This window comes from Penicillium manginii (assembly GCF_028828005.1).
Source record: "Penicillium manginii strain IBT 31320 chromosome Unknown utg000006l:1.0-4164085.0:1.0-4166146.0, whole genome shotgun sequence".
Lineage (NCBI taxonomy): Eukaryota > Fungi > Ascomycota > Eurotiomycetes > Eurotiales > Aspergillaceae > Penicillium > Penicillium manginii.
Window position 1 is genome coordinate 4,034,354 of NW_026643107.1, and position 23,543 is coordinate 4,057,896.

General features: G+C 47.0%; 10 protein-coding genes across 10 annotated transcripts; 5 read left to right on the top strand and 5 right to left on the bottom strand.

The window, feature by feature from the left end:
- Positions 1–665: 665 nt before the first annotated feature.
- On the top strand, positions 666–1,298 carry N7533_009877 (ankyrin repeat domain-containing protein; the record flags this gene model as incomplete). Its single annotated transcript, XM_057106527.1, has 1 exon — positions 666–1,298. The coding sequence occupies one exon, from the start codon at positions 666–668 to the stop codon at positions 1,296–1,298; it is 633 nt and encodes a 210-aa protein (XP_056957976.1).
- Positions 1,299–1,354: 56 nt separating this feature from the next.
- N7533_009878 (uncharacterized protein) lies at positions 1,355–2,820 on the bottom strand (the record flags this gene model as incomplete). Its single annotated transcript, XM_057106528.1, has 3 exons — positions 1,355–1,987; positions 2,091–2,439; positions 2,504–2,820. The coding sequence occupies 3 exons, from the start codon at positions 2,818–2,820 to the stop codon at positions 1,355–1,357; spliced, it is 1,299 nt and encodes a 432-aa protein (XP_056957977.1).
- A 1,169-nt stretch (positions 2,821–3,989) lies between these two features.
- Positions 3,990–4,852, bottom strand: N7533_009879 (EF-hand domain-containing protein; the record flags this gene model as incomplete). Its single annotated transcript, XM_057106529.1, has 4 exons — positions 3,990–4,169; positions 4,231–4,526; positions 4,609–4,795; positions 4,844–4,852. The coding sequence occupies 4 exons, from the start codon at positions 4,850–4,852 to the stop codon at positions 3,990–3,992; spliced, it is 672 nt and encodes a 223-aa protein (XP_056957978.1).
- A 699-nt stretch (positions 4,853–5,551) lies between these two features.
- On the bottom strand, positions 5,552–7,735 carry N7533_009880 (transmembrane 9 family protein; the record flags this gene model as incomplete). The annotated part of the gene is made up of 4 exons (XM_057106530.1): positions 5,552–5,619; positions 5,704–6,139; positions 6,218–6,507; positions 6,631–7,735. 4 exons carry the CDS (start codon positions 7,733–7,735, stop codon positions 5,552–5,554), a joined length of 1,899 nt encoding a protein of 632 aa, XP_056957979.1.
- A 450-nt stretch (positions 7,736–8,185) lies between these two features.
- Positions 8,186–9,343, top strand: lcp5 (small subunit rRNA maturation protein LCP5; the record flags this gene model as incomplete). The annotated part of the gene is made up of 1 exon (XM_057106531.1): positions 8,186–9,343. The coding sequence occupies one exon, from the start codon at positions 8,186–8,188 to the stop codon at positions 9,341–9,343; it is 1,158 nt and encodes a 385-aa protein (XP_056957980.1).
- Positions 9,344–9,955: 612 nt separating this feature from the next.
- N7533_009882 (uncharacterized protein) lies at positions 9,956–10,769 on the top strand (the record flags this gene model as incomplete). The annotated part of the gene is made up of 3 exons (XM_057106532.1): positions 9,956–9,968; positions 10,034–10,246; positions 10,360–10,769. 3 exons carry the CDS (start codon positions 9,956–9,958, stop codon positions 10,767–10,769), a joined length of 636 nt encoding a protein of 211 aa, XP_056957981.1.
- Positions 10,770–11,001: 232 nt separating this feature from the next.
- Positions 11,002–12,615, bottom strand: N7533_009883 (flavin-containing monooxygenase; the record flags this gene model as incomplete). Its single annotated transcript, XM_057106533.1, has 2 exons — positions 11,002–12,303; positions 12,334–12,615. The coding sequence occupies 2 exons, from the start codon at positions 12,613–12,615 to the stop codon at positions 11,002–11,004; spliced, it is 1,584 nt and encodes a 527-aa protein (XP_056957982.1).
- An 880-nt stretch (positions 12,616–13,495) lies between these two features.
- On the top strand, positions 13,496–15,503 carry N7533_009884 (uncharacterized protein; the record flags this gene model as incomplete). The annotated part of the gene is made up of 4 exons (XM_057106534.1): positions 13,496–13,830; positions 13,912–14,239; positions 14,294–14,761; positions 14,805–15,503. 4 exons carry the CDS (start codon positions 13,496–13,498, stop codon positions 15,501–15,503), a joined length of 1,830 nt encoding a protein of 609 aa, XP_056957983.1.
- A 222-nt stretch (positions 15,504–15,725) lies between these two features.
- N7533_009885 (uncharacterized protein) lies at positions 15,726–16,974 on the bottom strand (the record flags this gene model as incomplete). The annotated part of the gene is made up of 2 exons (XM_057106535.1): positions 15,726–15,871; positions 15,921–16,974. 2 exons carry the CDS (start codon positions 16,972–16,974, stop codon positions 15,726–15,728), a joined length of 1,200 nt encoding a protein of 399 aa, XP_056957984.1.
- Positions 16,975–17,568: 594 nt separating this feature from the next.
- Positions 17,569–19,482, top strand: N7533_009886 (sugar porter family MFS transporter; the record flags this gene model as incomplete). Its single annotated transcript, XM_057106536.1, has 6 exons — positions 17,569–17,666; positions 17,735–17,892; positions 17,967–18,071; positions 18,134–18,682; positions 18,732–19,308; positions 19,359–19,482. The coding sequence occupies 6 exons, from the start codon at positions 17,569–17,571 to the stop codon at positions 19,480–19,482; spliced, it is 1,611 nt and encodes a 536-aa protein (XP_056957985.1).
- Positions 19,483–23,543: the final 4,061 nt, after the last annotated feature.

A 23,543-nucleotide genomic window follows, 5' to 3' on the forward strand; every position in this document is an offset into this window, starting at 1 on the left:
TTGGCTGACCTGACCTGATCTTGCTCTACTCTGCTCTCACCTAACGCCGTCCCACGAGTCTCATCTATTTGTTTTCTTTTCTTTGCTTTGCCCGGGACAGGCGAGCCTGGTTCATTCCCCTCGTCCTTGCTGACGTTGCTCTTTTCTTTGTTTTCCCTTTTTTTTTTGTCCTATTTCAGTACATTAGACCGCGTCCTGCCTGCCTGTCGGGGACTGGAGATTCATGGATCTGGATCTTCCCGATACCCTTTGTACATCAAACCCAGATAGAATGCAGCGGAGTTGGTATGTAGCCTACGATGGAGATGGCTTGGTATGATCAATTCGACTGTGTCGAGATGATGGTGTCATGTTTACTATATACTGCGACAGTTCCAGATTTCGTTGTTTACCAGTTGATTCTCATGCGTACATACCTTTCCTGCTAGTAACTGAATACTAGCTAATAACTAGAATATGCATTACCTCAAGGTAGCCTTCAGGCCAGCTGCAATGTAGATCACGACTCGAACACTTTATTGCCCCGGTTGCTGCCTGATTCGACTAGTACTAGACTGCTACTAACTTGAACTAGTTAGTAATTATTATAACAAGCTTATCTTTCCGACAATTCATCTTTAATCCCTTCATGTACCTAGCTATTCACATTCAACCACATAAACCCGATGCAACTCTTACACCTCCCACAAGAAGTAATCCTCCTCATAATCAGCAAACTAGAACCGCCAGACCTCGCTCACCTCCTCCAAACCAATAAATTCTTATATCACATCCTCCACCCAGAACTATGCAAAAATAACATCAAGACCACCGGCGGCCTAGCCATATCATATTACGCATTTTGGGGCTATACAGAGGGTATACGAGAGATGATCAGATTAGGCGCTGCAGTCGATATCCTCAATCCCAGATGGAGAGATTATTCTCCCCTGATGCTTGCCCTGACTCGACATCATGGCCCTGCGGTACGGATCCTCATTGATAATGACGCAGATGTTAATTTGCTCGTCCATCGGACGCCGTTGGATTTGGCTGTTTTGACGGCCCCGCCTGATGATCTTTCGTTGATTGAGCTATTGCTGGACCGGGGCGCGAGGGTTAATCTTCAGGGATACAAGTCTCGTACAGTCTTGTTTACGGCGGTACTATATGGGCATATGGAGGAGGTTAATTTACTTCTGGCGAGAGGGGCTGATGTTAATGCGTGTGAGGCTGGTGGTCGGTCGCTGTTGACGCTTACTCGGAGTATTAGGCCGGAGAGAGAGCAATTGCTGCTTGATATGGGAGCTACGGAGTAAGAGTATCTTGAAATGGAGAAGGAGGGAGAGGTTGATTGGTATTCTTTGTCAAGCTATTACTTCATTTTCATATTCTTGGAGCTCGTCTTTTCCCTTGCGGAATTGGCTTGAAATTTGGACTGTTTTGACCGTGTGCGTCCCGAGACAGGGCCTTTGATTTCTGCCGTTTCCTCGCTACTATATTCGCTGTCTGCAGTCGATATCTTTTCGAATTTCGCTTTGTATCTTTTTTGGTAAGGGATGGGTCTTTCCACGGTACCTCCGGACCTTCGGCGTTTCCCTTTCCATCTCTCGTCATCTTCAGAAGTTTCGGCATCTTCGGTGTATTTTCTTTTTCGTTTTGTTTGGGTAGTGTGAGATTGGAGCTTCAAGTTGTCGAGTTCAAGTTGTTTTCGAGTGCTCTCGATGGGAGTTTCTGTAGGGTTCGGGGTTGGAAGCTGTGGGATATTCTCTATTGTGCCCAAAAGGCGAGCTCGTATTGAGCCATTTAAAAGAATATCATGAAGTCGACGAGGAAAAGATTCATACGGCTTGAGGGATATTCGTTTCCAAACAATATTGAATGGTTTGATTGCCGAGATGGTTTTGCCCTGGTGTATCAAAGCGTCGATGAGAGCTGTATCCCATGTTACCTCGTAGAGATATATGTGGCTTGGATCATTGAGCCAGTTGTGTACTAGCAGACGGGTCTAAATTGTATCAGTGAGGACTATTCTGAGCCTACTAGTACTTCTAGCAGTACGCTATTGGGGACATTCCAGTTCAAGTTGGAGAACGATGTAAGAAACATACTGTAAGTGTTCCGTTGGACGATGCATCATTGTACTTGAGGCGGTGGATTTGAGCTATGCCTAATAATATGAAGAGCAAGAATGGCTCTGTTCTCCAATTAGCCAGCGTAGATGGACCAGCCTTTCCGCCCATGACTTTCTGTTCCAAGCGAGGGTGGCGACGCGATTCAGATTGACGACCTCGGAATTTCCACATCTCCTCGTAGTTCAGATAGCCTATTACCCGGGGTGGATCCTCTGCTAGATGGGCTTTGATGTGCTTGCGGTGACTGAATATCTTGTACCTTGGTGAGGCACCATTCGAGCTTCGGCGGATGTTGACATTTTGAAAGAAGAATGGACGCCCTTCGCTGTGAGTAGAGTTAGCTCTTCGGAGGTGTTTCCATCGAATGAACAGGGAAGGGAGACCTGTACCGCAAATTTGGAAAGGGCCCTTTTGTCCATGAAGGACCCCAGGCCAGGATCTCCGTTAGACATTCCAATCGTGTGGGATGATGAGGGTGGATGGCGAACATCTCCGCGAGACTGGGCTGCCTCACAGTGGCCAGTCGGGAACAGGGTGCACTGCCCACCCATTTATGATCCTTGTTGTAGTCCACATAGTCTGGATCGACATTTTCGAACCGACACCCGAGTCTGCTCAAGTCGGCGTTGCTCCATAGTGAAGGGTATCGCCATATCCTTGCTGTTGCAAGATGGTGACTGAGTGGTCGAGGTTTTTCCCCAGTCATCTCCAAAATCCACAACTTGCAGAGTCAAAAGTTGCAAGGGATTGTCTAAAATTGGAAAAAATAAGAAAAAATCAGAAAAATGGTTTATTGGGAAGTGTTTATAGGTAGTAAAAAGGGGAGTGCTCCTTTGAAAGGTCTTTGATGGTTGTCCTTTCAATTTGGGCTTTCTTTGTTCACGACAGGGGGCAAACATGAATCAACCGGCACTTGAAAGAGAATGGTATTTATACTCGTACTTACCTTTAGTAAATAATACTAGTACTAGTGGATATCTCCATGTCCTATGATGGCACAAATATTATCAATATGTTTTGGTTCCAAGGTTGTTAGTAGTAGCTAGTAGTAAACCTCCCGGGATATCCAGTACTAGTACATTATACTCGTTCAAGTTACTAAAGATTGGACTCTGCTACGAGTACTTTCCCATATTTGAAAAAAGAATCAAAAAAGTTCATTTGAGAAAGCCATAATCGCCTAGCCATGATTAAACAACTTAAAACGTACCCATGCTAATGCTGTACTAGTGGTCGCGATTCGATCCATATACGGCGCTCCATAACGACAATCGACCCACCTGGCAGTCTCCTCAGATTGATATAGCTTACTCCCATCTGTCTATTACAAATGAGTTGGCCCTAATAGTTCAGGAGTTTAGGATACCAAGTAGTAACGTAATGTTTCAAGCCGCCCCTCTAATACTGGCAACTAGTATAGGACTATTAGTACTAGTTACCTAGTGACGTCAATGATGTCAGCGCTACTAGTAATGAAGCATTCATCATGGCCCTGATTATAGATATTCTAAAGCTACCTATATCTGCAATATAATAGAAGTCTGTGGCCAAGTTCGTATAGAAAACACTATTAATTTTGGGACTCGGAGGCTGCCATCCTGGCATAAACACTGGGTCGATTGCCGTTATGGAGCGCCCTACATCCAGTCATAGCGACTAGGCAAGTGGAGACTGGACAGGGTACAGGTCACTACGTCGAATGTCAAGTAGAGTATACAGTACATACAGTACATACAGTAGATACTAGGAGTATACACACTGATTCAATAGACAATAATATGCATAGCAGAAAAGAACACACAGAATGGACAGAACAGACCGAAGAATTCATTACAATTGCGCCGGACACTCCCAGATCGCTTCCTCCCTCTCTACCTATACCAACCCATCATACAGCGACAGTGCGCTGACAATCGTCTCGTCCCGTTTGCTTCCTTCCTTGAACTCTTCAATGTCCAGACTGCCATTCTCGTCCTTATCCATCATTCGGAAGATCTTGCGCACTCGCTTCTCGGGGGTATCCTCGTCCTCGGGCAGCTTGACCATCGAGCCGACCTGGAGTAAAGTACAGTGTTAGCATTTTTCATGTTTACAGGATCAATATGGAGGGACAAACCATCTTGTAGATCGCCTCGACAATGGCCAGCATCTCGTCATATGTGATCTTGCCATCCCCGTCAATATCATACAGTTGGAAGGCCCAGTCCAGCTTGTCCTCCATCTTGCCCCGTGAGGTCACCGACAGGGCGCAGATGAACTCCTTGAAATCAATCATTCCACTATTGTCCGAGTCGAATACCCGGAACACATAATTGGCAAAGGACGACGGATCTCCAAACGGGAAGAATTGTCGATAGATCTTCTGGAACTCCTCCTTGGTCAAGGTGCCGGAAGGGCAGTCCTTGAGGAAACCTGATGACGATGACGCAGTGGCGTTAGTCGGGGAAGAGAGGAAGAAAGGGCAGTGCGCGGTGGGATATCGGTGACCACCTACCTTTATACCATTGCTGCAACTCCTTCTTATCGAAATGGGTTGCTTTTTGCAACTCGTCCAGCTGGGTGGGCGAGAGCTTCGATTGCCTAAGAGTCCGGGGGTGAACATTAACACTGTCATCTGTGATGTAATCATAGTGTGGACGATAGATGGAGGAGTTGGAAGAACGTCGGTTCCACTCTGACCACTACAAAAGTGGTTGAGCGTGTGATTCCAACCGCGTCCAGCAGGACACATCATGCATTGTTGGTTGTTCCAGATTGTTCCGCTGTTCCGGCGCGTCGGAGATGAGGGGAGGGGGGGAGTCGCCTCGCAGCACTTACGACTTGCCCATTATCAAACACCCGTCACTAAAACCGATCAAGACAGTTGGTAGCGCATGCAAGTGGGCGAAAGGATCGGAGACCTCGGTGTTTTTTCCCCTGTAACTTTTTTCGTGTTCGGATCCGGAGGGAGACTAAGTTGACGCGCGGGGTAGAATCGAATCGGGGGGGAAATGTGTGGCTGAGTTAAGTTGTGGCGGGGGGTGAGCCCAAAGGGATCTGAGCACGCGATCGGGAGGGTAAATAAGCGAGTGTCACAAAGAGCAATTTGACGGAGAGGAATTCGGGGTTATAGACAAAAGTCGGGAGCTGCAAGGGGAAGGTTGACGAGGAGTGGAGTGAAGCAAGTGGAAGGTGGAAGTGGCGAGGTCCAGAACATCCGGGGGCTTGGCACTGAGTATACTGAGTATATGTACTAGTAGTAGTATATACGCTGGCACTCTGATATACACTGATATACGAGTATTACTGCTCACTTCTACTCTACTTACAACTTCATATCAAAAAATAAACAAGATATATGAATCATGGCTATCAAAACACTCCGCTCTAATGATCGGGAAAATAAGTACCCAGACCCCTGGATGATGCCCCACAAACACAAACCAGAAGAATCAACACTAATCCACCTTGATCGATCCGTAGATACGGTGGATGAATGCCCAGCTGGCAAAGAAACCAATCGAGCCTAAAAGAAGGGGGAGGAAGTATTAGCTTCAGTCCATAGCCAACCTGAACGTTATCCATAGGCAGGGGAGAATGAAAAACATACCAGTGAGAATGAAAACGACAAATCCGATCAGCGCCGAGTAGCCCACGTAGAGCACCGCACCTGTCAGTCCACCAAAGCTCACCCGCGTCGCCCAGAAGATAAGCGCGTTCAGGAAAACATATCCTCCCGTCATACCAGCCCCGGCAAACGCGCGCCAGTGCCACCGGTAGTTCTCCGCGCAGAGCAGGAAGTACACCAGTAGAATCGTCGTGGCCGCCGAGGTGATGATCATCAGCCCGTAACACAGGAACAGGAACCCGAACATGTAGTATATCTTATTCGTCCAGAGCGATGTCATGATGAAATACAGCTCAACAAAGATGGCGCCAAAGGGAAGAATCCCGGTTAAGAAAATAGAAGGGATCGTGCGGAGACTTCCCGACATCAAGGGGACCTGACGCGGGATTTGGTTGGTTTTGGTTGGGCCTTCAAGGGGCTAGGTAAGGCGAAGCAAATTAGTATCACCGGACGTGAGGAACAGAAAGGACGAAATGAAAAATGAGATGAAACGTACTGCTTGACGGAATCCAATCCAACTACCAACTACACTCAGCGGGACGCTGATGACGAACCAAATGAAAAGTAGCGCAAGCATCGTGCCGAAGGGAACGGCTCCACTAGAGCCCTTAGCCCAAACAAACAGATTCAGAAGGAAGAACACGCCGAAGATGAATCCTGGAATCAGCAGCGGAGTCATGACGATGTTGCGCTTCCATGCCTCGCCGCCAAAAGCCTTGTACACGCGCGATGAGACATATCCACCGATGACGCCAAAGACGGCGGAGATCAAGAGAATAGCGGTTGCTAGGAAGCCACGGTTGGCAGGGAAAGAAGACCCAAAAGTGCAAAGACTGTTGAAGAGTGAAAGTTAGCTAGAAGCGCATAGACAGTAAAGCTAATCGTAATAATGAGCAGCTTGTAACTCACCAACAGTCACACCAGTCATCATGAAGAGTTGAGCACCATTGCCCAGAAGCACACTCAGCAGCAGAGGAGACCGGGGGCAACGGAATACATCGCCATGGACCAGCTTCCATCCAGAGTCTTCCTGAATACCGTCCTCGACCGCGGCTGAGGTGCCATCAAGATCGTCTAGGCTGTACTCGAGTCGATTGTAGCGTGCAATATCCTTCTTGAGAGCACGAACCAGAATCATGCTGACCATTCCAACGAGGAAGACGACAAAGACGGCAGAGTTGATCAGCGAGAACCAGTGAATCTTCGGGTCGTAGACATGCAGGTACTTGTCCCAACGAGTGGCCCAGGCGGTTCCCGATTCCCTCCAAGTCACGCTGTAGGTCCAAGTGACGGTAGTATCCCCATCCTCGCTAAGAGTCAAAGTCTCCCCACGAGTGCCACAGTTCGCGTCTTCTCCTTCGACAGCCCCGGCATGAGTATCTTTGCGGCTATCGGGCTGGACGAGCACTCCGACGATGCGGTATTTGTCCTTACCGCCGAAACCGACGCGGTGATAATCGATGATAATGTCGAAGTGGTTGTTGAGCAAAGCGAGTCCATTTTCGTCCAAACTTCCTAGGGCGAATCCCGGGTTGTAGAATTCCGTGCCGGTGTTGGCATCCAGGTTCAGCTGGGCCGCTGGCAGTCCGTCAATAAGCCAATTGATGTTGTATCCCTGAGAGATACGACGGTTGGTAAACTTGGCATCTCGCTCCTCGAATGTCACTTGCTCGCACATGGCTCGACACGTCTCATTCTTGGCCATATGGACCTCGAGCGGAGAGGTATAGATACGGTCTCCAAAGAGAATGCTTCCGAGCGATTCTCTCACGTCCTTATATCCATCCTGGGGGCGACAGAAATGAAATGCTGTATGGTAATATTCGAATGAGAAAACGGAATGAAGTTGGTCGTCGCGCGATAGTCCGGGAGTCAAACTGTTGACAAAGACTGGCACAGATTGATCCTTATCATAGGAGGTGGGAGCCACGCCAGGAAGATAAAATGCGGATGATAGAGAGGGTATTGTGAGGAGAGCAGATGCGAGGAGGGGAAATCGGTCGGAGAAACGCATGATGAGGGGAGGTGTTTCAGTTCAGCCTCATGTGTTTGTTTGATGAGGGAAAGTGTTCCCTGATTATGGAGATGTTGAATTTAGTCGTTAAGCATGCAAGCCGATCATAACATTCCAATTGCAATGGTAGGAATATCACGCATGGGCGTGTGGTGGGAGGGGGTGTGGGAGTGGAAATGAGGGAGTGTTTGTAGTTTTAAGAAGAACAGAGTAGTTCATTTGGAGACGATGCGATTGCCATGACGGCACGGGTTTGCACGTGATGAGATATGTATTGGTCACGTGGTGATAAACAGAGCTGGCCATTTTAGGAAGGCGGAGAGATTGGGGAAAATTGCAATCTCAAAATTATTTCTTACCGGCCTCAAAAAGGTGGAGGATTCTAATATCTCCAGCGAATACAAAAGAGGAAAGTCCCTCTATTTGTCGCTCTCCAACAGAACACCCACAATGACTTCCACAGAGAATGCGCCATCCCGGGCTCGGAATCTTTCTGCTCTTCTCGAGAATCTCAACTCATGCTTAACTACCGCTGGCTCATCTCTGCCCGTCCCCCAGAAGGATGCGCCCTCCGACGTTTCGATTGAACCTCCGCAGGATGGCATTTCCCTCCTCGACACCAAAAGCGAGATTCTTCTCTCCTACCTCCACAATCTCGTTTTCCTGATTATTTTCCAATTGCGACAAAGCTCTTCCAAACAGAGCTCGGACACTGCCGACAACTCCCTCAGTAATGATGCCGTGAAAAAGCTCGTCGAACTCCGTGTTTTCCTGGATCGTGGTGTTCGTCCGCTCGAGGGACGATTGAAGTACCAGGTGGATAAGGTGATCAAGGCAGCAGAGGATGCGGGGCGCACAGATCGCCCTGTCAAGTCCAACAAGCCGAAGCAGGTTAAGAAAGCCAAGGGCTCAGACAGTGAGGGCTCCGAGGACGAGAGTGGAAGCGACGACAGCGAAGATGATTCGGAGGACGGGGAAGACTTGGACGAGATGGCTTTCCGTCCCAACATTGGCGCATTTGCCAAAGCCAAGGCCGAGGCTCTACAAAACCAGGCCAAGCCTACCAGAGCTACCCAAGCCGACCAGGACGCCCCCAACGATGGCATCTATCGGCCACCAAGAATCATGCCCACTGCACTCCCCAAAACGGAGACCGAACGTCGCGAACGTGAGGATCGCCGACCAAAGAGGTCGAATGTTATCGATGAATTCGTCAGCGCTGAGATGTCGTCCGCCCCCATGGCTGAACCCAGCATCGGAAGTACGATTATCGATGGTGGTCGTCAAACCAAGTCCAAGCGCGACCGTGAGCGTGAGAACGAGCGAACCACATACGAAGAGTCCAACTTTGTCCGCCTGCCCAAGGAGACCAAGAAGGATCTGGCGAAGCGACGCGGCGGCCACAAGGATTCTACCTTTGGTGGAGATGAATGGAGGGGACTCACAGAGGGTGCCGACCGTATCGAGCGTCTTACCCGACGATCGAAGAATGGCGGTGCTGTGCTGGATAAGAGTCGTAAGAGAAAGGCGAATGAGCGCAGCGACGGTGCTGGAATGGGTGACATGTTCGACAAGCGTCGCAAGAAGATTGATACCTGGAAGCGGTAGAAAGGTGTTTTTCAGATGGCGACATTCAAATTTCGATCATGATATTTTATTTCTTGTTTATCTTTGGGACCGGGTTTCGAGTCTAGGATCATTCATCAACGGAGTTGGCATGGCATTCCAAAATCCATTTTCGCACTGATACTATTTCAGTTCTCTATTTACTGCACCGAATACCAATACAAATGCACTGTATAACATGTATCTTTACCAATTCATGCTACTCACTCGACCTAAGTAAAATATTTGGCTTCAAGCTGGCTTTCGGCTGCCAGTTGTCGTCACTGTATGGAGTACAAGAATCGACACTACGGACTCGGAGTGTAGTAAGGTACTACCTACTTACCTAGGTAGGTAGTATGTAGCAGTACATTGATGACATTTTACATTCTGCATTTAGGATATCACTGTAAGGTACTTTTGTCTATTTTCATTCACATTCAGCCCAGAAATAAAACTTGAGGCTTTCACATGTCGGAACTTGAGTATGATGTCATTGGGTTAGCTAACTTGATCTTTCTGATTGAACATTCCAACAACACCACAATTTGAACTTGATCTTGCTTGAAATTCAAACTACACTCTCAGGTCTTTGGATTAGAATCAGATCACATTATGGAGAACCCAGGTCAGTTTCCCCTGGATCAAGAAAGCTATTATAGGCTGACCTGCGAATCAAACTTGGGTGTATAGTGGAAGATATCCCGACGGTCATCCGTCTTCTAACCCAATCAACCCCCTCTCTACAAGAGAAAGCCCTCGAAAAATACTTTACTCGCGATGCTTCATTCGTGCATCCCTTTTGCCGTGTTCCAAGCTTCGAGGGGAGTAGGTGGTGGGTGTTGAAGATCTTCCAATGGTACAAGATCATGTCCCCTCGAATTGAGATGGAGATTCATTCAATCGGTTCGTGTTTTCCCACTGCTACATCCTATTAGTTATGTTGCATGGCTGCCTCTTTTTTTCTTATCTATTTCTTCAATTCACATAAATAGCAATAAGCGCTGACCACCCTCCAGCTTTCGATGAGAATAACCTCAAGCTCTACATTCACATGTCTCAAATCTTCACCATCTGGATCGTTCCATTTCATGTTGCACCCGTGACATTGACAACTGTCTTGGATCTCACGACGGACGCCTCGAAGACCAATGCCCCGACCAATGGCGATCGTACATTGTACTACATCGCCAAACAGGAAGATCTCTACCAGACTTCGGAGTTTGTCAAATTCGTGATACCGCATATTGGCAATTGGATAGTCATTATCTGGCACCTGATTGCAACCTTCTTTTGCCTACTGGGTGTGACAATTTTGTGGCCGATGCTCTGGTTGGAAGAGAAGGGTTACTTGCCCAGTCGGATTGCCCATGGAGGAAACCTGGCCTATAGTATCCAGAACAAGATTCCGGATATCAAAAACCAATAAGTCGTGGACTTATTCGGTTGAGGCATATGGTTATGTTACTAGTTCTACGATATCCACTTAGTTCTTAGTTATTTGAAAGTTTCAAGTTACCTCGTCAAACGCTGCGATTTTCGATCCTTGCGCTTCCTAACAAGCAAGTACATAACATTTAGTTTTCACGCTCAAAGACTTGCAACTACCTTTCTCCTTTCCAGAAAATTCGCGTTCATGTTGCTGTGTTAAATTAGAGTCATTAATGCAGCTTCCGTTGCTTGAGCAGCTCCTCGCGGAACGAATTCTCTTGATCGACCACCATCAAGGGCAAGGAGCGGCCTAGGCCAAAGAAAACAAACAGGGCCCACTTCCATCGGAATGGATTGACGAGAAGAATGAAGAAGTACCAATAGATCAACTCCGAATAAGTAAAGAAGTCAAACGCATTCGTCGGTGCCAGTCGCTTCATAAATCGTGTGAAGTCAATCCAAGTTTTCATCCTTCCTTCAGTAGGGCGAGTCAAGGGATCAGTCAAGAACATGATCAGGAACCGAGTGTATATCCCGATGTGCATGTTCCCGACGGTGCCAATGGCATTGACATAGGTGCTGTTGTTGGCACATACGTCTGGATACTTCGGCGGGAAGACTTGCAGGTACCAGTTAGGTGGACCGTAGGGCTCTTCGAAGACTTCATCAGGCAGGAAATTCAGAGAAGGTCGCTTAAATCCAGTAGCCATGACTATGATGTCAGCTTCAACAACAGCTTCCTTTCCAGGGCCACCTTTCGGAACCCCCTTCGCACGGTGGTTGAAAAGGATCCCCTCTTCCTCCAGGGAGACAATGTCACCACGCAGCCAGCGCGCTTTGCCTTCTCGAATTTGGTTGAAGAGCTCTGAATTGGCCATCGGGGTTTGTGTGAATATTCCATCGTCTGTGGGGGCAATATCTTGTAGGTCCCGATAGAAGAACTTTCGGAGGAGCCACTCAGGAATCCAGGAAAGCGATGTCTCCTGCCCGAAGATGTTGAACGCCAATAAGGATTGCACCAATATGTTCCGGGGAATAATCCATTTCTCTGATCGAGACAGAACATCGATCTCACTTGCACCTGACTTGACGGCAAATTCGAGAGCTTCAATGGCACTGGCACCGCTGCCGACAATGACAATCTTCTTGCCCTTGGCATCTTTTCCATCTAGTTTGGAGGAGTGGAAGATCTGACCCTTGAATTTATCTTGATCGGGTAGCGTTGGCATTTTTGGATCTCCGCAAACACCAATGGCAGTAAGCACTCCATCGAAGCGACCGTACTTTTCTTCGTCATTGTTGATAATCCATTGGCCATCTTTGGTCTTTTTGACTGAGGTGACACGAGTATCAAATACGGTGCGTCGCTCGAGGTCATAGCGCTTCCAGAGTTGAACAATCTGGTCTTTGATCTGCTTCTGACTTGGATAGGCACTGTCGTAGTGAACGGAGGGATGGAACCGGTACATCAAACTGTGTACCTGAAGTGCCGAGGTGGAATTGACTCTCTGTTCCGAATTAACATTCTGAGACTAAACTCTTATAGTTGAAGCGAAACATACACTCCAGATTCCACCCAGACCCTGGTCCTGAGGTCTAGACTCGAAGATCTGCACATCAAGGCCATGGCCAACACAATGGGCCGCCGAGGAGATTCCTGTCACGCCAGCTCCAATGACAGCCACCTTCTTTCTGGGCGCGTCTGTTTCATTGCCTTTTATTGGAGGAGGGGGAACGGGGGAGAAAATGTATCGAAGAACTGCCTGGAGAATCAGATAGAGCCAGGTAAAGGTCTCGACAAATGGGTGCCGAATAATGGCGGGGATGGGGGATTGCGTCGCCATTGTTCCTGGACTTGAAGAAGAAGGATAGAAAAAAGAAACAGGAGGCATTGCATTTTTGTATCCCAAGATTCTTGACAAGATTCACGGGTGGCGTGACGTGACCAGTGGAGCAATTTGGTAAAGAACAAGTAAAGGGCTTCTTTTGGTCCTTTTTTTTAATTTCATGTGATTGCGGTTGATGCCATGATGTCATACCATACTATCCGGATCCTCGGTGCTGAGGATACTATACTAGTACTACAGATACAGCTCAAGTGAAAATATATAGTATGAATAGCCCTAGAAACTAGATGGAATTGGGAATATTAATGCAGTTTATTACCTTTATCAAGTATTTTTACTTCCAAGGTTGGATAGTGAGTGGATATATGTCATGCCCGCGGGTGCAGTTGTTGATCTGCATCATTTTCCTACCTAGAATATACTACCATAAACCTTGGAACCACCTGGGCAAGTAATTCAATTACTTTATTCAAATATAATGTATCGATAATATTGAGATTGGTATCTAGTTACATTTCACGCAGTAAATAATATATATCTCCAGAATATTCATCATATAATGTCTTCCTGTCCCCCACTCAACTGTATACTTCGGGCGGTGTACGCGGTGAGACATAATTATGCCGGATCTATTCCATCGGAGCTTTAGATTCGCGACTCTCCCCAACTGCAACTTGATCCCTCTTCAACTCTGAACATCCCGCGACATAAGGCAACAAATCACTTCAGATGTACGGATCGTATCTGATCATGCGAAAATGACTGGATTCTACATCTGAACTGATAGTTTGGAATCTGTTCCTCCTTCCGACCTTTCTCCAAACATCCTCCGACCCTCCAAACCTCCGACCCCGAACCTTCGCGGTTCCACGCGATCATGGCCACTACTCCAATCCTCGACCAATTCCTCGGCAGCGTGGCTGATCTGATTCAGAATCGTGATGGTGCCAAACTGCAAGACTTCCTCCAGATTGAGCCGCCCCTTTCAGATATCTATCAGCAGATGATTACAGAGTTACGCCAGCGATATCCACCCGGCCCCCAGAGCGACACCGTGCTTCAGCAGCGCTGCGAAGTCTTGGTCCCCAAGACCAAGGGTGGTTCTTCATGGTCGGCCTTCCCTACATTTATGCGACTTTACTTCACCTTCATGCGTGATGTGAACGTCGAAAATCTACTTGAGACCTACAACCTACTGAAGACCCTCCTAAAGTGAGAGATCCTGGAAAATTCGAATAACTCTATAAACCCACGAACTCGATCGCTGATACTGCTTCCCTCCCCCGAATATAGTCAATGTGTTCTCGCCCTCGGAGATAGTCAAATGGGAGTTGTTGTTCTCCCCACCGTCTTGTACCTATCCAAGGTATTGGCAAAGTTAGCCATGGGATTGGATCGACGCCCCGAATTGATCGCCCACATTCTTCGCATGGAAGGTGGAAACGATCAGGAGAGTATTGAGAAAGTTACTCTGGTGGAAAAATCGGCCAATGTGGTGCGCGAAGCTTTCATCAAATGTTTGACCGACCGCAGCGGCACGCCAGGCCCACAGGCAAAGCCTGAGGGCAAGAGGAAGGGGATATATCTGATGGCAAACTTGTGCCTGAAGCTACTTTTCCAGGTATCTCACTGTCTCTTTACCCACCTCGTCGCTATGCAGCTAACAAGAATACAGTGCGGAAAACTGCGTAATGCCGAGCAGATGTTTTCTAGTATCAGTGCCCAGTCTCCTCCACTGGCTCACTTTCCCGCTTCACAGCGCGTCACATATCTCTACTACCTCGGCCGTTATCTTTTCTCCAACAATTTATTCTACCCCGCGCAAATCGCCTTACAATCCGCCTACGACCAATGCCATAGGGAAGCACTCAGCCAGCGAAACTTGATTCTTACATATCTGGTCCCGTGCAACATCATCATGGGACGGTTTCCATCGCGACAACTTCTACAACGACCGGAAGCTCGGGGCCTGGCGGAAAACTTTGACCCATTGTGCCGCTTGATTATTCGTGGAGACTATTTAGCGTTCCGCGAGCATTTTGCAGTCAACTCTCCGACCGCTCAGTGGTTCGCACGCAAAGGCCTCCTGCTCACACTGCGCAACAGATGCGAAATTCTCGTATGGCGCTCCTTTTGCCGCAAGGTATTCATACATGGGGGGGTATCTTGGGGATCCGCAAGCGCAGGCGCAGCGTGGCCCTCCACCGTTCCTATATCTTCAAAAATTGCTTGACGCCACCCGCTGGCTGCAACAACAACATAATGCACACACCGTGAATGCGAACAGCAACGGCAGTACCGGAGCAGAGTCTCACGAGTATGGTTCCCAGACGATTTCCCATCCGACAGACCCTGAGTACTCCGGCCTTGCTGATCCAGATACTGTGACGGCCCCGGACACCGACCGTGAAATCCTTGAAAAATACGGCGATTATCTAGCATCAGATGGATACTTTGATGAGGGAGGCAATTGGCAGGATAACACGCCTGGGAATTTGATTGACGGAGACCCCGAGACAGACTACGAAGGATGTGAATTCGACCCGTATGCCGATTCAGGCTATGGGGATGAAGAAGATCAATCGTCATTGCTCATGCAGGAAATTGAGTCTATCCTTGCGTCATTATTGACCCAAGGCCTCATACGTGGCTACCTTACCCACCGCAATCCCCGATTTGCTATTCCCGGTGCTCGTATTCGCGGTGCCCTCCCGACCGGATTTCCCAACGTCTGGCATACCATAGCTACGCGCGAGAAGGAAGATTCCCACGTTCCTGGATGGGTTCGGATCCGGGAGCCGACTGGATTGGGTGCTGCTGCTGCACTGGGAGGAGGCGGTCGAGTGGTCAACTTGGCCGGGGCGCGGCCAGTGGGAGCTCAATAAGCTTGAAGCTTGTCGGAGTGGTTTCTATGAACTTGGCATGTTTGAATGTTCTCTTTAATGATACCTATAACTCATTTCCCTGTACGATAAATAGCTTTTCTTAGGTGTATAATTCATGATTGACATCTATTGGCTAGCCTCTAAACTTTCAAAACAGCCATGCTACTAGAGCCCCGCTCTCTAGCATATGGAATAAGAATGTTACCTATTTCTTTCAAGCTTTCATAGCCTAGGTCGTACGAGCTCTGGTCGCCACATCTCATTCAACAGTCGAGTTGTGTTGACCATCTCCGGCCGGAGCTGGTCGAGCGATGAAACTCCCAGCATCTTCATGGTGATTTCAACTTCCTCAGCGAGGACTGCAAAGCCTGTCAGCTTTGTTCGCGCATTCATATTATATCCAAGGGCATATCTTACCATCTGTGCATTTCTCAATTCCCTCCATTCCGTATGCCGCCATGGCATAGAAGTACGGCCTTCCAACACCGACGGCCGTCGCTCCCAAACACAACGCCTTCAGTACATCTGCTCCATCACGAAGTCCGCCGTCTATGAAGACTTCCAAATTGTCCAGAGCCTCCGGGTAGTAAGTTCGGATCTCCAATAGTGTCATCAAGGCACTCGGCGCCGAGTGAATCTGGCGTCCACCATGGTTACTTAGTAGTACTCCCTGGACGCCATGCTCCACGGCAATTTTTACATCTTCGACCGTTTGGATTCCCTTCAAAACAATTGGACCGTTCCATTCCTGCTTGATCCACGCCAGATCCTCCCAGCTTAACCCTGGGTCGAGATATCCTGGTACTGGTCGTCCTCCAAAAGCTGGACTGAACTCGTTCTCAGCTGCAGCCTCTCGTTCTTTTGCACCTTGATCTAAGGCCTCTTGGGCTTGCAGATATCGATCGGCAGTCCGTTTTCCCAGAACAGATGTGTCTACAGTGATCCATAAACTTTGGTATCCGGCGGCTTTGACACGTCGAATCAAAGATAGAGCCTTGGATCGATCGACAGGGACGTATAGTTGAAATGCCAACTTGGAAAGGCTTTGGTTTTTCACAAGACGCTGCTCCTCTTGATGCGCTTCCATAATTTCTTCCAGTGGTTTGCTTGTTGCCGTGCTCACCACCATATGTAATCCTTTGCGCGTCGAACCCCGAGCAAGTAGTGGCTCAGCACCGGGATGTGCGTTTCCCAGGGTGCCCATGGCGGAGACGAAGAAGGGGAATTTGCTTGTTTGTCCAAGGATCTTTTGATTTGTGTTTATTGAACTCACACTTCGCATAATGCGAGGTCGGAAATTGATGCGTGACCAATCATCCAGATTCGCCTTCAGCGACAGACCCGAGGCCGCGCTGCTAGAGACGTAGACCCAGGATTTCTCTGAGAGAACCTCCTTTGCAGGAGCCTCAAAGTCTTCAGTAGTGACACATAAAGCCAGATTGGTGGATGGTTTCTTTGTCGTAATTGTCATGGTTGCTAGTAGGTGATTTAAGATAATGGACTGTATAAGATCAGTGCAGGGATGAGTGAAGTGGGTTTTCATTTTATTATATTAGATTATTATACTATTCTAGCATCACCGTATTTCAAGTCCTCAAGTCCTACTATTGTCTACACGTTAGCCCTAGGAACCCGAGTCCCGATATCCATTGAATTGTTCCCGATCTTTTCTCGGCCTCAACTCCCCGTCGGCTATCGCCCGTTCGGGATTTAAGCCGATCGGCCACTTGCTGGTCTCGGCCATGTGGTAGGTCCTTCATGATTGGTGGGAAACCCCTCTAAACTCCAAGCATGATTCGGCTCTGTACTTTACCGGGCAAAAGCCCGACGATCTGACTCCGGGGCCCCGCCTCCAGAGTCACGCCAGCTGCCCACGCGATACCCCAGACGACTGTCCTGGGGGTCTTTTAAGGTGCGGTTCCCCGACACGGCCGAGAGAAGATCACTGCAAGGGACTCGGACATCTTAAAATATCGCTCGTGGTGCCACTCGGTAACCTACTTTTCCACCTGATCGGCAATTGATCGGTCTTTGAATTTTCCTCGCAGTATAGCGGTGACGAACAATGGGATTCCGAGCTGTGGAAGATCGGCCCACGCCCAAGGAAGTGTACAATTGGCGCTTGTACATTGAGGCTATGGTCATCGCTACCGGTTCTTTGCTGTAAGTGCTTGTTTACGGGTGACTCTCTCGGTGTTCTCTCCGCTGACGGGAATCTATCAATCAATCAGCTTCGGTTACGACTCGGCATTTGTTGGCACTACCATCTCGCGCGAGAGTTTTCTGGCAGACTTTGGTATTACAGCCGCGAACAGCAGTGCAATTTCAAGTAACATTACCTCTGTCTTCCAAGCGGGTGCTTTCTTTGGGGCTATCTTTTGTTTCTTCTGTCAGTCTAATCTCCCAACTTGTCATGTCACTACTTAGGTACTAGTGACGTGGGATTGCTAACAGAATACATAGTCACGGAACGACTTGGTCGAAAATGGGCTCTCCAGATCAATGTTTTCATTTTCATCATCGGAGCAGTGCTAATGACCGCTGCTACTCATCAACTTGGCCTAATTTGTCAGTTTCATCCCCCGCTGATTGCTGCTACATAGGATACTGATGGGATATCTACATTCCAGATGCTGGCCGCGTTTTGACTGGAATTGGATGTGGTGCAATCACTGCAGCAGTACCTAGCTACATCGCCGAATTATCAATTCCCTCGATCCGCGGTATTTTGACAGGATTCTTCGAATGCGCCTATCAAATCGGCTCACTGATCGGATTTTGGATTAATTATGGCATCACACAAAACATATCGGCCACGAGCTCCACCAGCTGGAGGATTCCCATGGCCGTACAGCTTATTCCAGGTTGTATTCTTCTCGTTGGTGGCTTCTTCCTTCATGAGTCTCCGCTTTGGCTCATGCGCAAGGAACGCCATGCCGAGGCGCATCAAGCGCTGGAAACATTGCGCAAGCTTCCGATCGAGCACGAGTATCTCCAACAAGAAGTGCGTCTCATTCAGAACCGTTTGAATGAAGAGGCAAGCGTGGCCAGCAAGTACGGCACTGGGTCGTGGGCGTTTTTCCGGGGTGCGATGGACGAGTTTTCTCGACGAGGCATGCGGAATCGCGTTTTCCTCGTTTTCTGTTCTTTTGCTCTACAAAACTTTGCTGGTGCCGCAGGTATGTATAGCTCGTTCAAAATATTGTCCATTTGCTAATTGTCATGCAGCGATCAATTACTACTCTCCTACTCTCTTCACCTCCATTGGAATCAAGGATACGTCCCTCTATACTGGAATCTACGGATTGGTGAAAGCGGTAGCATCGCTGATTTTCTATATCTTCCTGATTGATACTATTGGTCGCCGCCGACCAGTCATAGTATCCTCTGTTGCTTGCTCTCTCTGCTTGTGGTATATTGGTGCCTACGTGAAGGTTGGCAATCCTGCGGCAGCCATCAAGGCTGGAGATGCCCTGTCAGACTCCACAACCCGTGGTGGACAAGCAGCTACAGCAATGATCATGATATATGCTGTATTCTGGTCGTTCGGCCTAAATGGAATTCCATGGATTGTCTCAGCCGAAATCTTCCCTGGAGCACTGCGAAACTTCTCTGGTACCTGGGCGGCTCTTGTCCAGTGGCTCACTCAATTCATCATCAGCAAGTGCCTCCCATACATCTTCAAATCTCTTGGATATGGAACATGGTTCTTTTTCGCGAGTATTCTCATCATCGCAACAATTTGGGCATTCTTCTTGCTCCCGGAAACCAAGGGGTTGACCATCGAGCAAATGGACATGATCTTGTACGTTTTGAACAACTGGTATATCAGACTCTCACTGACAACAGTTATAGTGGCTATAACCAACCTGGACATCGTGGTATTCCTCACACGCGTGTTACCAAAGCGCAACTGGCAGCAGTGACGGCTGTCGAATCGGCCAAATCTGGCCAGACAGAACACCATGAGGAAGTTTGAAGACGTCTCTTGTACTCTTACGATGGTTGCTTGGCTCTGGTATGACTTCATGAATTTGTAAAAGATATTTTGTATATTAGCTTAGCTCATATACCGGGCTTTATCATGAACCTAGCTGGAAAACAAACAAAGCCTCATAGCCAGCAAACCACGCTAATTTCAGAAGAGAATGACCACACGAATCTTCCCAATTTCATTACCAGTTATTACGTTCTTAAGACTGCAAGATTATAACATTAAGATCAAAATAAAGACATAGATACGTTATCAAAGTACAAGATAGGGGGTAGTTGGGTACTAGTAATCATCCATTTCTCAATACTACCTCTGTCCATCTTTTGGTCATGAGCCCAATATCAAAACCTAATCGGGTCATTAGTCATGAGCGTTTTACAAAGGGAGATTCTAAGTTACTCACATCATCATCATAATTGAATCCTGGGGTTTCATTGGTTTATCAGTAGATTTCGCAACTCGCATCGAGGCAGAGGAGGTTGGGGTGGCATTGGTCGTCGGGGTCGATCGCTTCATTGGCATTGTCATAGATGACATAGACGTTGACGAGCTAGAGGGCTGCTCCATGTTCTGAATAATACTAATTAGAACAATCTGAGAGAAACTATGAACATGTGAGCTTTCGGGGAATGATTTACTCCATGTTGGTGCTGCGAGATCATGTTAAATCTGTCCTGGTATTTGGGAGATGTTTGTTCTTACCTCTTGGTTCCCACCATGAGGCATGGCAACTACGGCGGCCGCAAAAATGGCACAAATCATGTGAAAATGCATCTTGTATTTCACGTATTTGGTTGTCGAGACTCAGTCTTGTGGATTGTTGGAGACGTAAGATAGTTCGGGTTGATGGCAATAAATAGTGGTTGGCGGATACTCCAGGGCTATTCTGTGATGGAATTCAAGTTCAAGCTCAAGACGAGTGCTCCCAGTATTACTCTTTTATATCTCTGGCAGCCTTGTAGGATGATTTACACAAGCCTGACCTAATTGCATCATCTATTGTACATCCGCGTGTCAATGTGACGCCGATCAACTTGAATCGCCTCATGTAGATAGCAAATCACCAATGAAATTTGCCCTGGCCTTCAGATAAAGAGACTAGGTTCAGTAGATAGGATAGATCTAGTTCGCATTAGTTTGCAGTGCCTATTGAGACCATGGTGATGTCAGTGGAATGTGGGATTTCCATACGCGGTGACGCACATGCATTCCTGCCACTCGCTGATATGGATAGGGAGGAGTAGATCACCAGAAGAGTAATATTGGAGAAGCACCACAATTACTACTCCAGACAAATATTGGAGTAGTTTTGCATACTTCCGAACTTTATAGTATGTCTCTTAGATGTATACTAACCTTGAAAGTACTGGTAGTATTTGGTTCTTAATTCCCGACAGCAATACTAGTAGCTCATACCCACTTGAACTTGCATCAAGCACATACTAGTTGAGACCATCATGAAGCCCAGATTATTCGATCATGTGATCATGCCGAGAACCCCATGGTCGTCATGTAATAGTACTTGGATGATTTCTGTATGACCTATGTGCATTAAAAGTTTGTACTGTGCCTAGGGCAAGGACTCTGTTCTAGCCCGTTGTGGCAACAAGCATCCTGGTAGCCAATCTTTAATGACGTACCAGAGTCATGGGAATACATAAATTAAAGTGTACGGAATGTAGTAGTACGTGTGTTAGTAGTAGTGGAAAGCACTGACAGTGGATTGCTATTACTAGTATGTGTTGCTGTGGTGGAGAAGAGACTCGGAGGTGGAAGCTATGGACTCGGAGACATGATGACAACTTGAAACAATGAGACTCCAGAAACTTGAAATATACCTAAGTATCGCAGACCATCGATAGTATAATACAGTGGGCTAGAGGATGACGAGGCTGTAATTTCAAATGACATGAACACATTCTCCGAGAGGTGATCAGACTGATGAAGGAGGCCTGTGCTGGATGGCGAGTCCGAGGAAGGAGTGGCGAGTGTCATCAGCATTGAAGAAGGTTATGATACTAGGTAGAAGGGACAATCGCGAAAATTGGGTTACTAAAATTGCCACATCCTTTGACGCTGTTGACGAAAACCACTTAGTATGATGCGGTTCGTGAGGTTCGTAAACATTTTTAGAGATGAGTTTACAAGTATAGCTTAGAGTCCATTGGAATCGTCGAACTAATTTTGAAAAAAAAAAACAAGTTCAAAAGGACTATAACTATACACCAAATAATGAAGATCAGTGGTGAAAGAATTTGAGGTAGTTTCCTGTTTCTTTCGTCCTCATGCCCCTCCGGGTAAAGGTCCGTGTCCACCAGGTAATACTGCTTTCAGGGGTCCCGGGAGAGCAGGGATTGCTAAGAATAGATCTTCTCGATTCCTTGCCCATTCAGGATAAACAGCATCGTCATTAACTGGCATGTCAAATTGGTCGGGTGTTGTATCGGCTTGATCTCGGGTTGGCAAAATATCAGCTAGTCTCCTAGCACTACTTGCGACACCCAGATCATATGGCCTCGAAGGCTCCGATCCAACGTAGAACATGCGCCGTAAATAGGGCCGACCAAGTCTTTCCTTTGTACCGCGTGGGCCCTCTACAACCCATACGGGCCATCTAGCAAACTCAGTTGCTACAGTGTTTGGTGGAATGACATAGGCAACTTCTAATATGACGCCATAGCTTCGAACAGACACATGGCCTACTCCCACAAACATTGTATGAAATACAACAATGGTATAACTCCACTCTCGTTTGCAGATATTAAATCCAAGTCATCCTCGTATATTATTATTATAGTGGATCCATTATCGTCAATGACAGATAGATTGATTCCAACGCCTGTACTTGGAGTATTGATAGATCCTGGACGTTTAAATTGCAGGGTATACTGTATCCAAATGATCAGCTCTCAAACCCCCGAGAATTCAAGAAATGAAAGGAATTGGGGAAATAATCATAAATCGGAACATACTGAGCTGAAATGGGGGAAAGCCGGGTCATTTACCTCTGGAATCGTATGGACTATAGCTGCATTTGCAGAAAAGGCCCAGGGATTATCATACTGTTAAAACTAATCAGCATATAGTGCTCAATTGAAAATTGGTTAGAGAAACTAATTAGATGGGAGTCTGTCCACTTCTGTCCGGAAACCCTTCGGTCCGCCATGCTCTGAATGCAATAAGAGAAATTTGTCGATATCAGTTTTTTTTCGGGGCACGGAGGAACGTGCCATTCGACCAATATGTTACCTTGGAACATACTTAGTTGGAATAAATATTGGATATCCCTACTAAAAAGATATATTAGACACTTATTACTGGTTTTAAGATAGTATTAGAGTATAAACTTTGGAGATACTCTGTTGATATAGGGAATATACAGATACCCATAAATTAGCTTAAGGTAAGTTCTTCGATAGTATAGTTTTAGGAAGATAAACTAGCTATCAAAGGTATAAAGTTACTAGAAAACTATACATCCAAAAATAGGCTGTGGATAAATAAAGAGATCAAGGAAAGTCTCAGGAAATCTTATCTATACAAACGAAATAGTTAAAGTGCTAGCCTAGCTTACAATTAGAATATATTGTCAGACGAAGAATATCAACTATCTAAATGTTAACAATCAAGGCCTGTATGCAGGAAATAAGCTTTAGTTCTGTCTGCTCTCACCTAAGCCTGATATAGTATCTTTCAGAATGATACCCTCTAGGCCTGAGAGGGAGGATTAGAATCACCCAGGGATCATCGAAGTACAAGGCACCAATAAGCACTATAGGTTTTAACTGATTCTATTTAATTCTTGTTTTTGTTATGTAATTTAACGTAGAAGGTATTTACTACACAACGTGCATTTAGAATATCCCTTAATTAATACGGTCTTCTTAATAAAAAATTTGCACTAAGGCCTAGGCGGTGGGGCTGGAGAAGAGTTATTGCGTGTATATTGGTCAAGCTAATTTTGATATGACTGTACAGCTCTAGCCAAGCAGCTATCCTATCTCACAGGACACCACGAACTCCTCGCAGACACTTAATTGAGGATC